This window comes from Anolis carolinensis, unplaced genomic scaffold, assembly GCF_035594765.1.
Source record: "Anolis carolinensis isolate JA03-04 unplaced genomic scaffold, rAnoCar3.1.pri scaffold_7, whole genome shotgun sequence".
Taxonomy (NCBI): domain Eukaryota; kingdom Metazoa; phylum Chordata; class Lepidosauria; order Squamata; family Dactyloidae; genus Anolis; species Anolis carolinensis.
This window is the reverse complement of record NW_026943818.1, coordinates 7715692-7728651: the sequence shown is the minus strand read 5'-3', so window position 1 is coordinate 7728651 and position 12960 is coordinate 7715692. Positions and strand designations below refer to the sequence as shown.

At 43.9% G+C, this 12960-nt stretch overlaps 1 protein-coding gene across 9 annotated transcripts in view; it reads left to right on the top strand.

Moving 5' to 3' along the window:
- Positions 1–12960, top strand: part of kcnt1 (potassium sodium-activated channel subfamily T member 1) — a 172078-nt gene that overhangs the window by 56217 nt on the left and 102901 nt on the right. The window contains exon 1 of one of the 9 annotated variants that reach the window (XM_062959806.1): positions 11088–11510. The exons of 6 other annotated variants lie outside the window; for them this stretch is intronic. In XM_062959806.1, the coding sequence (XP_062815876.1) occupies positions 11359–11510 (152 nt within the window). In that variant the 5' untranslated portion in view covers positions 11088–11358. Of the gene's footprint in view, positions 1–11087; positions 11511–12960 lie in introns of those variants that run through there. 2 more of the 9 variants (XM_062959804.1, XM_062959805.1) reach the window with 2 other exon arrangements.

Below are 12960 nucleotides of genomic sequence, written 5' to 3'. Positions count from 1 at the left end.
ATGACAAATCAATAGCCTGAGATTTCTAGTTCATTTAATATAGATGTGGAGTTGTTGTTGTTTTACAAAGACACTGTTTGCTTTATTTCATGGCGGTCCTTTTAATCTCGTTTTTCAATTTCTTCAAGGCATTTTGGAGAGATGAGATGTATTTATTGGCGACGTTGGTCCCTTGGCTTTGCTTCAAGGCGTTTCAAGCACCATTACATGCTCCTCCTTTCTCTTGCTTATTATCGTAACAGTTGTCAAGCCTGATAAATCTTAAGATACTCTTGTGATGTCCTTATCATTCTACCGAACATCTCAAATTGCTCTGATGGTTGGGATTTGACATTTGATGGGATACGATTGATCTAAATCCTGTTTAACTAATTGCAATGTCTAGTCAAGTCCTATCAATTTAGACAACTCTCTATGATATCTATCAAATTTATTTATCTTTCTATCATATCCATATGGAGCCCCCAGCGGCGCAGAGTGTTAAAGCGCTGAGCTACTGAACTTGCTGACCGAAAGGTCGTAGGTTCGAATCCGGGGAGCGGAATGTGCACCCGCTGTTAGCCCCAACTTCTGCCAACCTAGCAGTTCAAAAACATGCCAATGTGAGTAGATCAATAGGTACTGCTCCAGCAGGAATTTAATGGTGCTCCATGCAGTCATGCCAGTGGCCACATGACCTTGGAGGTGTCTACGGACAACGCCGGCTCTTCAGCTTAGAAATGGAGATGAGCACCAACCCCCCAGAGTCAGGGGAAAACCTTTATCTTTACTATCATATCCATCTATCGTACCTATCTTTCTTTCTATTACCTACCTATTCTATCCTATCGTATCATATCATATTTATCTATCCCAGGGGTCCTCAAACTTTTTAAGCCGAGGGCCGGTCCACAATCCTTCAGACTGTTGAGGGGCCGGATTATCATTTGAAAAAAAAATACAAACAAATTCCGATGCACACTGTACATGTCTTATTTGTAGTGCGAAAACAACAACAACAACAACAACAACGAAAGAACAATACAATATTTAAAAATAAAAATAATTTTAGCCAACATACATTTATCAGGATTTCAATGGGAAGTGTACTCCTGCTTCTGGCCAATGAGATAGTCAAGTTAATTAGGGTTGTTGTTGTTATTGTTGTTGTTGTGTGCCTTCACGTCATTTCAAACTTTGGGCGAGCCTACGTCTAAAATGTATTTATTTATTATTTATTTATTTACTGCATTTATTTACTACATTTGTATCACACCCTTCTCACCCCAAAGGGGACTCAGAGTGGGTTACAAATTATATGTACATACAATATATTATATTATTAGCATAGCACAATATTAGCATGATATATTACTTTGTTGAACTATACCACTATACTGTAATATTATTAGTAATATTATATGTAATATAGAATATATAATTAATATTATTATATGGTATTATTATTAGTGTTATATTGTATTACATTATAATATTATTATCAATATTATATGTATATACAATATATTATATTATAAAACTGAGGGCGGGGGCCAGGTAAATGACCTCGGAGGGCCGCATCCGGCCCCCGGGCCTTAGTTTGGGGACCCCTGATCTATCCTATCCTATCTCTTGATCATAGCACCTATCAAGCTGTCATATCTATCTATCTATCTATCTATCTATCTATCTATCTATCTATCTATCTATCTATGCTATCTATCTATCTATGCTATCTACTATCTATCATATCTATTGTACCTGTCTATCCATCTATCTCCCTACTCTGTTCTAACTGTTGTATCTATCTATTGTATGTATTCTATCTATCTATCTATCTATCTATCTATCCATCCATCATATCATATCATATCATCTATCATGTCTATCTCTTATCCTATCTATATCTATCTAGTAGGCATGTCCGATCGATGAAAAAAAGTTTCAATTCTCGTTTCTAAAGTAGGGGGCGCTGGCGCTTCGATATAGAAAGTATTTCCCATTTTTTCACCCAAAAATTTCGGATATTTCCGAAAATTCATAATGATTCTAAATTTTTCTAAAATGGCAGACGCGCATGTGCAATTGCCAAAAAAAAAAGGAACCCGGGGGGACGGGGACGGGGGGACTTTTACAGGGCTCTCCCGCCCTCATTTCTTGAGCTATCCTCATCAAATTTGCAATGCCCTGGCAAGGAGTGCAAAGATACTTTGAAAACTAGAAATTCCCTTGCTATATTTGTAAGCAAGAAGGACGCTGGAAATCGATGGTGTCTCTGGCTATGTGATCCCACAAGCCTCAACCCAATGCCTTCCATTAGAAATGGACCAAGCAATGCCCTGGCAAGGAGTGCAAAGATACTTTGAAAACTAGAAATCCCCTTGCTATATTTGTAAGCAAGAAGGACACTGGAAATCGATGGTGTCTCTGGCTATGTGATCCCACAAGCCTCAACCCAATGCCTTCCATTAGAAATGGACCAAGCAATGCCCTGGCAAGGAGTGCAAAGATACTTTGAAAACTAGAAATCCCCTTGCTATATTTGTAAGCAAGAAGGACACTGGAAATCGATGGTGTCTCTGGCTATGTGATCCCACAAGCCTCAACCCAATGCCTTCCATTAGAAATGGACCAAGCAATGCCCTGGCAAGGAGTGCAAAGATACTTTGAAAACTAGAAATCCCCTTGCTATATTTGTAAGCAAGAAGGACACTGGAAATCGATGGTGTCTCTGGCTATGTGATCCCACAAGCCTCAACCCAATGCCTTCCATTAGAAATGGACCAAGCAATGCCCTGGCAAGGAGTGCAAAGATACTTTGAAAACTAGAAATCCCCTTGCTATATTTGTAAGCAAGAAGGACACTGGAAATCGATGGTGTCTCTGGCTATGTGATCCCACAAGCCTCAACCCAATGCCTTCCATTAGAAATGGACCAAGCAATGCCCTGGCAAGGAGTGCAAAGATACTTTGAAAACTAGAAATCCCCTTGCTATATTTGTAAGCAAGAAGGACACTGGAAATCGATGGTGTCTCTGGCTATGTGATCCCACAAGCCTCAACCCAATGCCTTCCATTAGAAATGGACCAGTGACCACCACGCCAAGCAATGCCCTGGCAAGGAGTGCAAAGATACTTTGAAAACTAGAAATTCCCTTGCTAAGAGAAAGAAGCAGCAACAAAACCCTAACCCTTTCTCCAAACCCCTCTGTGGGAACAGCCAGACTGGGCCACTTCACCCTCTCCCTCCAGACACGAGGCTTGCTTGCTCTCCGTTTGCAGACCACCACCCTCTCGGCGCAAAGCCCAGTCCAGAATGGCTCACCTGGGCTACACAACGGGCTTTTATGGCAATCTTCCACGTGGATGCAGAGTACCCTAGCCCCCACCTTTGCGTCCATCATGGAAGCTTCTGATTGGCTGGGGAGCGGCAGCCATGATAGGCTGTGCTAAGCTCCCATTCAAGGTAGGCTGCAGAAACAATTTTTTTAAAAAAAAATATTTTAAAAAATATATTAAATTTTTTTGGGGGAAAAAATTAATGAAACTTTACGAGACAATTAGAGAATGGACCAACAATGGTTCGAATTACATTGCTGGTTGCGCTGTGAGACAATGTCTCGGAATGCGTATCAAAAAGCGAGAACAATCCGAAACAAATCCGATATAAGATTCAAAACGATTTTTTGGACATGTCTACTATCTAGGATATCTATGAGGGTTGAATGAAAAGCAATGCCTTTTACCTTCGTTACTTGGGTTTGGATGGGAATATTTTAATAAATCAAACGCAGAAATAATCCTTAGAATGTGCTCTTTAACTGCCACTATTCACTTTTCTGAATAATCACCAGAAATCTTCCAATAGCCAAGCAAAGCAATAATGTGACCCACACGTTCAATGCTAAGGCTTCCCGCCAAATGGAACTGTCTGAGCAGGGTTCCATATTTCGCACTTTAACAACCTGTTGAGGAGTTACGAAGGTGGAGGCATTACTTTTCATTCAACCATCGTATCTATCTATCCATCATATCATATCTATCTCTTATCCTATCAATATCTATCAATCATATCTATTTACCTACTATATGTATCGACCATGCTGTCTTATCTATTTTAATATATCATCTGGAACTGTGGGTTTTAGCATAAGCGCTCGCCAGGCACGGATCCCCCATATCCGTGTTCCTAGTCTAAATTGGACCCCAGTTTTGTGAGGCCTTGAGCTTTCCCTGGTAAAGAGAGCTGGGGCTTTGCCAAACTAAAAATCCCAAGATCCCATAGCATTGAACTCCAGCTTCTGATTCAACTTGCTCAGCTTGTACACAAATCCATCCACAAGCCAGCCTTTTGCGGCCTTTGATGCCCAATGAAAGAGAACGCCCTGAGCTGCAAAATGCACAAAAGACAAAGGTAAAGCCAATTCCTTCATCGGACTTGGCTGTAAAGCAGTATCTTTTATATCTGATTATAGGGAAAGAGGGACGGCTTAACTCTCTTGGCCGAATGAAAGGGAGCTCAGAACGGAGACGTTCTAAATCTGAAAGGCTAATGCTTTGAAATGAGTCAGCAATTATGTCTAAAAAGAGATTGGAAAAGAGAGAGTTTAGTGTTTCTGGACTGACAGTTCAGGTGCACTGGAAGCAAAGGGGTGTGAATTGGCCCGAAAGGAATGCAACCAAATCATACATTTTCATAATGAAGACAACCCAAAGACTTAAAGGGAGAGATTGGCAGTTCCTTTGTTTTGGATGCATACATTATTTATGTATTAGGTTTATATGTATTATTTATATTTTTTATTTATATATATCCTGCCTTTCCTTTGGCGGCCTCAAAATAGTGTGCATCTCCGCTGTCGAGTGAATGCAGCTTGGCACAACTTTAACTGCCGTGGGACCCTGGGAGTTGTAGTTTCTCGCCAGCTCTCTTGAACAGAGAAGGAGAGTGACCTTGCAAAACTGCAACTCCCATGGTTCCCTAGCATTGAGCCATGACAGTTAAAGTGGAATTACACTTTCTTCGATGAATGTCTCATCATCGAGTCTTAACCAATTCAGCCTAGTCTGTAGCAGCCACAAAAATGAAGTTTTTGGAGTATAATAACTACAGTAGAGTCTCACTTATCCAACATAAACAGACCGGCAGAATGTTGGATAAGCGAATAAGTTGGATAATAAGGAGGGATTAAGAAAAAGCCGATTAAACATCAAATTAGGTTATGATTTCACTAATTATGCACCAAAACATCATGTTACACAACAAATTTGACAGAAAAAGTAGTTCAATACGCAGTAATGCTATGTAGTAATTACTGTATTTACGAGTTTAGCACCAAAATATCATGATGTATTGAAAACATTGACTACAAAAATGCGTTGGATAATCCAGAATGTTGGATAAGCGAGTGTTAGATAAGTGAGACTCTACTGTACTTTCAAAGGAAGTATTGCACAATTAAACAGTAATAAAAATTTGAAAGCAGGAACAGAGTTTCTTTTCAAATTTTGTTACATAGTGTTATTTGGTTGTTTAGATAACTTCTGTTGTCAGCTCAGACTTCCTGGAACCTCGTCAGTTCTGGAACAGATAGGTTGTTTAACTTCTTTAACTATCTATCATATCAGAAGTGAATTGAGAGTATATTTATAATGGATTTAAAAACACAAAGTTAAAAAACCTGGCATTATACTACATGTTTGACCAGAAGCTAGGAATCAACTGGTTTTCCCCGTAATAGACAGTAAGAGCACCTAAAGCTTCGGAGAGCTTCTGTTCAACCATTTCAAAGCTCTTCTGTTTGAGCAGTGAGGGCATGATTGTCAGCATAGATGAAACTCTCTCTCTTCTGACAGTGGCTGGTCATTTTTGTAAATGTTGAACATCGATGGAGCAAGCACACTCCTCTGAGGAAGGCCATTCTTCTATTTTCACCATCCGCTTCTCTGGCCCTGGAACTCAACAAAAAAGCTCCTGTTTTGTAGCAGAGGTGGTAGTCCATTGTGATAATATACATCAGTCTTTAACTTAAAGAGCTATTGTCTTTGACTACGTAAACATGAGTTGTTTACACCCCAAAGTTCTCAGGTTAGTTCAGCAGTTTTCTCATTACCCTGCTTCCCCGAAAATAAGACCTAGTATAGGTTTTGCTGAGTTGCTAAATATAAGGCCTCCACTGAAAGTAAGACCTAGCAAAGTTTTTGTTTGGAAACATGCCCGTCAAACAGAAGAGCAGAGCATGCAGGATCGGTAAATGTATGTACTAGGCTTGATCGATCCATGAAAAATTTGATTCTAAACTCGTTTCAAAACTAGAGGGGGCAGTTTTTCGTTTTTGTTGCTAATAACGAATTTGGCCCCCAAAATTTTTCGAAATTAACGAAAATTCGTTATTTTCTAAATTAATTCGTTAATGGCGGACGCGCATGCGCGGTGGCCCAAAAACAGCCCGAAGGGGGGGGGGACTTAGGGGGCTCTCCCGCCCTCATTTTTTGAGTGATCTTCTTCAAACTTGGTACAGTGGTAGAACACATTTAACACTGATAGCTCACCAAAATGTGGAACGTTTCCCTTATCCTCTGATTTTTGGCAAATTTTCATAGCTTTTATAATAAACCATTTTTTAATAATTGCAGAAATCTGTTCCTGGTTTGAAAGTCTTATTTCCTGTTAAATTGGGTTGTCTTTACTGTGAAAGTCATTGTTCTACTTCAGAAACTTTGTTTTTGTGGCTGAAACTTTGTTAAATTGGTGTGTGTGTGATATATATTGTGTGTATATATAGTCCCTGCTTGTGTGTGTGTGTGTGTGTGTGTGTGTGTGTGTGTGTAGGTAAAGGTAAAGGTATCCCTTGACGTTAAGTTCAGTCATGTCTGACTCTGGGGGTTGGTGCTCATCTCCATTTCTAAGCCCAAGAGCCAGTGTTGTCCATAGACACCTCCAAGGTCATGTGGCCGGCATGACTACATGGAGTGCCATTACCTTCCCAGAAACACCCAGAAAATGGGAATTCCAGACAGGAAACAATCAGGGCCAGCTAATACCTCCCAACAAAGGATTCCCCCAGGTAGGAAGCAGCCAGGCTTTGAAGCTGCAAGGCTATTCAATGCTAATCAAGGTGACCAATTGCAACATTCACACTTGCCTCCCACAGACAAGAGTTCTTTCTCCCACCCTGGACCTTCCACAGATATATAAACCCCACTTGCCTAGCTTCGCACAGACGTCAAAACCTCTATGTCTGCCACAGATGTGGGTGAAACGTCAGGAGAGAATGCTTCTGGCACATGGCCATAGAGCCCGGAATACATACCACAACAGTGTGATCCCGGCCATGAAAGCTTTCGACAACACAACCACAGTATCCATTCAAGTTCATGTAGCGTGGTATGGACTGGAGACCTGTATTGGGGGGAGGGAGGGTGCGAATCTGGGCCCCTGGGAGCAGCCGAGGACGGGCCTGGCCCACACCCCCTCGCATCCCGGGCCTCTTCCTCCTCACCGCCGGGCCCCTCTCGGTTTCTCCAGGCCTGAGCTGAGGCGAGGCGGCGGCGGCGGCGGCCATTTCCCCCCTCCGTCTTCCTCCTCCTCCTCGGCCTCCTTCCCCCTCGCCCCCTCCCATTGGCTGAGCCTCCCATTGGCTGAGGGGCAAAAGGAAAGGAGTTTGGGTGATTTGCAAAAGCTTTTTTTTCTTAACGAAAAAAACGAAGAAATAAGAAAAAACGGCCTCTCGCGATTCGAAACCGCGATATCCAGACGTGTGGACAACCAAGGTTCTATATTGCTTCAAAACAAACGAAAATAACGAATTAATAACGGGTAACGGGAAAATCGAATTATTTGAGCAAGCCTAGTACGTACCATAGATTGTTGTACATGGAAATAATGGTAGGAACAAAAAATTCTTGATAGGATTCACAGTTTGTCTGGTTGTGCTTGTTTGTAATGACAACTACTGAACAATCTATATATGTAAACATGTAATGTGCGTTTTTCCCATGGAAAAAACAACAAAACCACTAGACCAAATTTGGCCACAAAAGACATAGTCATCCAATCTATGTCTTTCAATCAAATAAACCTAGAAAAATCAAGTCCAAATAACAGAAAACCCCCCATTGCTTACCATGCATGTGCAGAGGCCCCCGTGGAACTGAAACAACTACATTATCCGGAGGACCTCATAGCTGTATGCGGAGCCTAACACCACTTTTAAAAAATGTTGCCATGATGGAACAGCCTTGCAGCTTCAAAGCCAGGCTGCTTCCTAACCAGAGGGATCCCTAACCACCAGACTATGCCAAAGCAATGCGTGGTCGGGCACAGCTAGTATATAATAAATGTTCATTTTTTTGTTCAACAATAAATGTGAATTCTTCTTCATGGAAAAATAAGACATCCCCTGAAAATAAGACCTAGAGAGTCTTTGGAAGCAATAATTAATATAAGACACTGTCTTATTTTCGGGGAAACACGGTAGCACTTTTCACAACACAGTTCATACATTCTTCACCTCTTTTGTTCTCCATCATGCAGTTTTCCAGATTCCATTTTTAGGTTGGTATCCTTTTAGGATGGTATCTTCAACAACTTTTGGGGTCTGGCCCCAACCATTTACATCAATCCATTTACAGTAGAGTCTCACTTATCCAAGCTAAATGGGCCGGCAGAAGCTTGGATAAGCGAATAACTTGGATAATAAGGAGGGATTAAGGAAAAGCCTATTAAACATCAAATTAGGTTATGATTTTACAAATTAAGCACCAAAACTTCATGTTATACAACAAATTTGACAGAAAAAGTAGTTCAATACGCAGTAATGTTATGTTGTAAATACTGTATTTACAAATTTAGCACCAAAATATCACGATATATTGAAAACATTAATAATAATAATAATAATAATAATAATAATAATAATAATAATAATAATAAAACTTTATTTATACCCCGCCACCATCTCCCCAACGGGGACTCGGGGCGGCTTACATGGGGCCATGCCCAGGACAATACAATATAACAAAATATAAAACAACATATCATAATACAATTAAACAATACAAAAATTAACAATGTATAGTACAAAACAAAATCAAAAGCAACATAACATAACAAGGGCGGGCCGCATGAACACAAAGTTAAAACTCGGGGTAAGAAGAGATAAGAATAAAACCATGGAGAACAGGGACGTGACTACATTGACTACAAAAATGGCTTGGATTATCCAGAGGCTTGGATAAGCGAGGCTTGGATTAATGAGACTCTACTGTATATCATTGGCCCTTCAATGCAGACGTCGGAATATAAGGCTGAACACGGCACAGTGCCATGAGGCTAATTGCCAGCGTGGCCGTTCATGCTGAGGCTGCTTTGTTTGCGCCTCGCGTTTCTTCAGAACGCCGTTAATGCTATTACATGGAGAATTCCACTGGCACGGTGCCATTGCTTTTTCAGCAATCACAGACAAGGCTGTGGATACAGGTCTTCCACTTTTTAAGATTGAGCTGAAAGAGAGAGCGTTAGCAACTTCCCTTCCATGGGCTGGAATACTTTAAACACCCAATGAGGACTCTTCTAAACCTACACTACTATTTGGCTCCGGTGATGAGTAGCAATTCTTTGGACCAATCCCGGGGGTGGCTAGCTACCCTCTCAATGGGAGCATCTCCATTGTAGAGTGAATGCGGTTTGACACCACTTTAACCCTCAGGAGCCCAATCTATCCCCTTTTCCTTGCACAGCCACAAAGATAAAAAATAGTTTTTTTGGGAAGTTTGGCCACATCTCTATAGCATTCCTCAATTTTTCTTAATGTGGGAGTAACCTGCGTCAACCTGGTTTTATCTGGAGTTAATGATGAAAAGTGGCTAGACATTATCTGGATATCCAACTTTGACTTCTGGTCCGATTCGGCAACAAGGACCTTTTCAGCCAGCACCACACCAGAGTCCAGTTTGTTATGGGCCCATAACCCTTGTCACCCAGCACCACACCAGTGTCCAATCCGGTATCAAGGACTTGTGTTAGACACCTTTTCAGCCAGCACCACACCAGAGTCCAGTTTGTTATGGGCCCATAACCCTTGTCACCCAGCACCACACCAGTGTCCAATCCGGTATCAAGGACTTGTGTTAGACACCCTTTCAGCCAGCACCACACCAGAGTCCAGTCTGGCATCAAGCACTCGTGTAGACACCTTTTCACCCAGCACTACTCCAGAGTCCGGTTCACCCATCACCACACCAGAGTATGGTTTGTTATGGACCCATAACCCTTGTCAAGAAAGGCTTAAATTGAGACACATTCACCTTCTGTCTCAAGTTACCTTCTTCTTGTCTAGAAGAAAGTAGCTTGGGACAGAAGGTGAATGTGTCTCAATTTAACCCTTTCTTGACACGGTTCACCCAGCACCACACCAGTGTCCAGTCCAAAATCAAGGACTTGTGTGGACACTTTTTCGCCCAGCACCACACCAGACTCCAGTTCACCCAGCACCACACCAGTGTCCAGTCCAGAATCAAGGACTTGTGTGGACACTTTTTCGCCCAGCACCACACCAGACTCCAGTTCACCCAGCACCACACCAGTGTCCAGTCCGGCATCAAGCACTCGTGTAGACACCTTTTCACCCAGCACCACTCCAGAGTCCAGTAGTACTAATTGCAACAGTTTATTAAGAAAGCATGTACAAGGGGGGAAAGGACATTTTCCAAAAGAGCAGTAGAGAAGGAGCTGTAAAATAGCAATAATCCATATATAAAAGAGCAGTAATCCAACATGAAATCAAGGAAGTCAAGATCATAAACCTTACGTGCCTAGTTTCCAAGAGACCTCACAACCTCTGAGGGTGCATGCCATAGGTGCGGGTGAAACGTCAGGAAAGAATGCTTCTGGAACAGCAACCTACCATACCTTTCTCTCCTGAAGGCTTTGATGTACTATGCATGCTTGCTTAATATTTAAATAGGGAATGGCAGTGATGCACAGGAGGGAATAAGGCTCCTTCCCATCGAACTTTGCAGAGCCACGGCCTGCGTCTTCTGTTGTGTTCAGGGCTCAGAGCGTGGCATGTGCTGCTACCTGGGGCATAAATCCTCTCCCGTGGCTCATTTCCTCCTGGTTCTGCTGCATGGCACCTGATTCATAGCCTTCGTAGCATTTCCCTCCTCACTATAAATCAGGATTGTTCCACTGTGCGGCTGTGTGGCGGGGGGGCCTAAGGAAGCGAGATGGTACATGCCTCCAGCTCTTCCGAGCCCCAACTGCATTCGGAGCCAAGGGTTGCTATTGCTATGAGTGGAAGAAGAGCACAGGGTGGGAGGAGAGGAAGAACTCCCTCTCTCTCCTCCAAATCATCATAAGGATAAGGACAGGGAGAGATGGCCAGGGCGAAGCTGAAGAAGTCGCCGTCGGACAGCAATGCCCACCAGAAAAGCATCCCGCCGCTGGCCACCACCGAGGATGTCCCGGGGGTCAGCCCCTTGTTGCCGGCCCGAAGGATGGGCTCCTTAGGCAGTGAAACCGGACACAGGTACCGCAGAGGTTCTGCATGCCGTGGGGTGGAGTGGCCCCCTTGGTTTGTGGGCCTGAGGAAGGATCTGGACACCCGGGTTCCCTCTTTTTGTATCTCATGTCTATGTTTGGGGCACATTGAGACCACTTAGTGTGGAGATAACTGGTCCAACCCATGCATGCCAGATCCTGAGATGAAATGATAATGTTATCCTTCATTTGGACAGCAAAAACACTGAAGCCTTCCCCATCCCCATCCATATCCATGCCCATCCCTATCTCCATCCCCATCCCCGTGCCCATCTCCATCCCCACCCCCATTCCCATCCACATCCACATTCCCACCCCCATCTCCATCTCCATCCCCATCCCCATCCATATCCCCATCCCCACCCCCATCTCCATCCCATCTCCATCTCCATCTCCATCTCCATCCCCATCCTGATCCCCATCCCCATCTCTATCCCACTCCCCATCCCCACCCCCATCTCCATGCCTATCCCCATCCCCATCCCATCTCCATCTCCATCCCCATCCTGATCCCCATCCCCATCTCTATCCCACTCCCCATCCCCATCTCCATGCCTATCCCCATCCCCATCTCCATCCCCATCCCCATCCATATCCACATCCCCATCTCCATCCCATCTCCATCTTCATCTCCATCCCCATCCTGATCCCCATCTCCATCCCACTCCTCATCCACATCCACATCTCCATCCTCATCCCCATCCCTATCCCCATCCCCATCTCCATCTTCATCTCCAACTCCATCCCCATCCCCATCCCCATCTCTATTTCCATCTCCATGCCTATCCCCATCCCCACCCCCATCCCCACCCCCATCCCCCATATCCCCATCCCCACCCCCATCTCCATCCCATCTCCATCTCCATCTCCATCTCCATCCCCATCCTGATCCCCATCCCCATCTCTATCCCACTCCCCATCCCCACCCCCATCTCCATGCCTATCCCCATCCCCATCCCATCTCCATCTCCATCCCCATCCTGATCCCCATCCCCATCTCTATCCCACTCCCCATCCCCATCTCCATGCCTATCCCCATCCCCATCTCTATCTCCATGCCCATCCACATCCACATCCACATCTCCATCCCCATCCCCATCCCCATCCCTATCTCCATCCCCATCCCTATCCCCATCTCCATCTCCATCCCCACCCCCATCTCCATGCCTATCCCCATCTCCATCCCCAGTCCCAGCCCCATCCCTATCGCCCACAGTAGGAGGACTAGGGCTTGCCCAGCTTCTCCTTCGATGCACCATTTTTGGGAGGAATCAGGGGTGGGAAATGGACTCTTCTTATAGAGGATCTCTCCCTCCTCTCTGCCGGTCTTGTGCATTACAAGAGAGAGAAAACAAAGCAAAATGCTGCATCCACCCGCCTTGTGGATGCATTGGAGAGAAGGGGGAGAAGCCCAGCCTTGTTCTTCGAAACCCGGCATG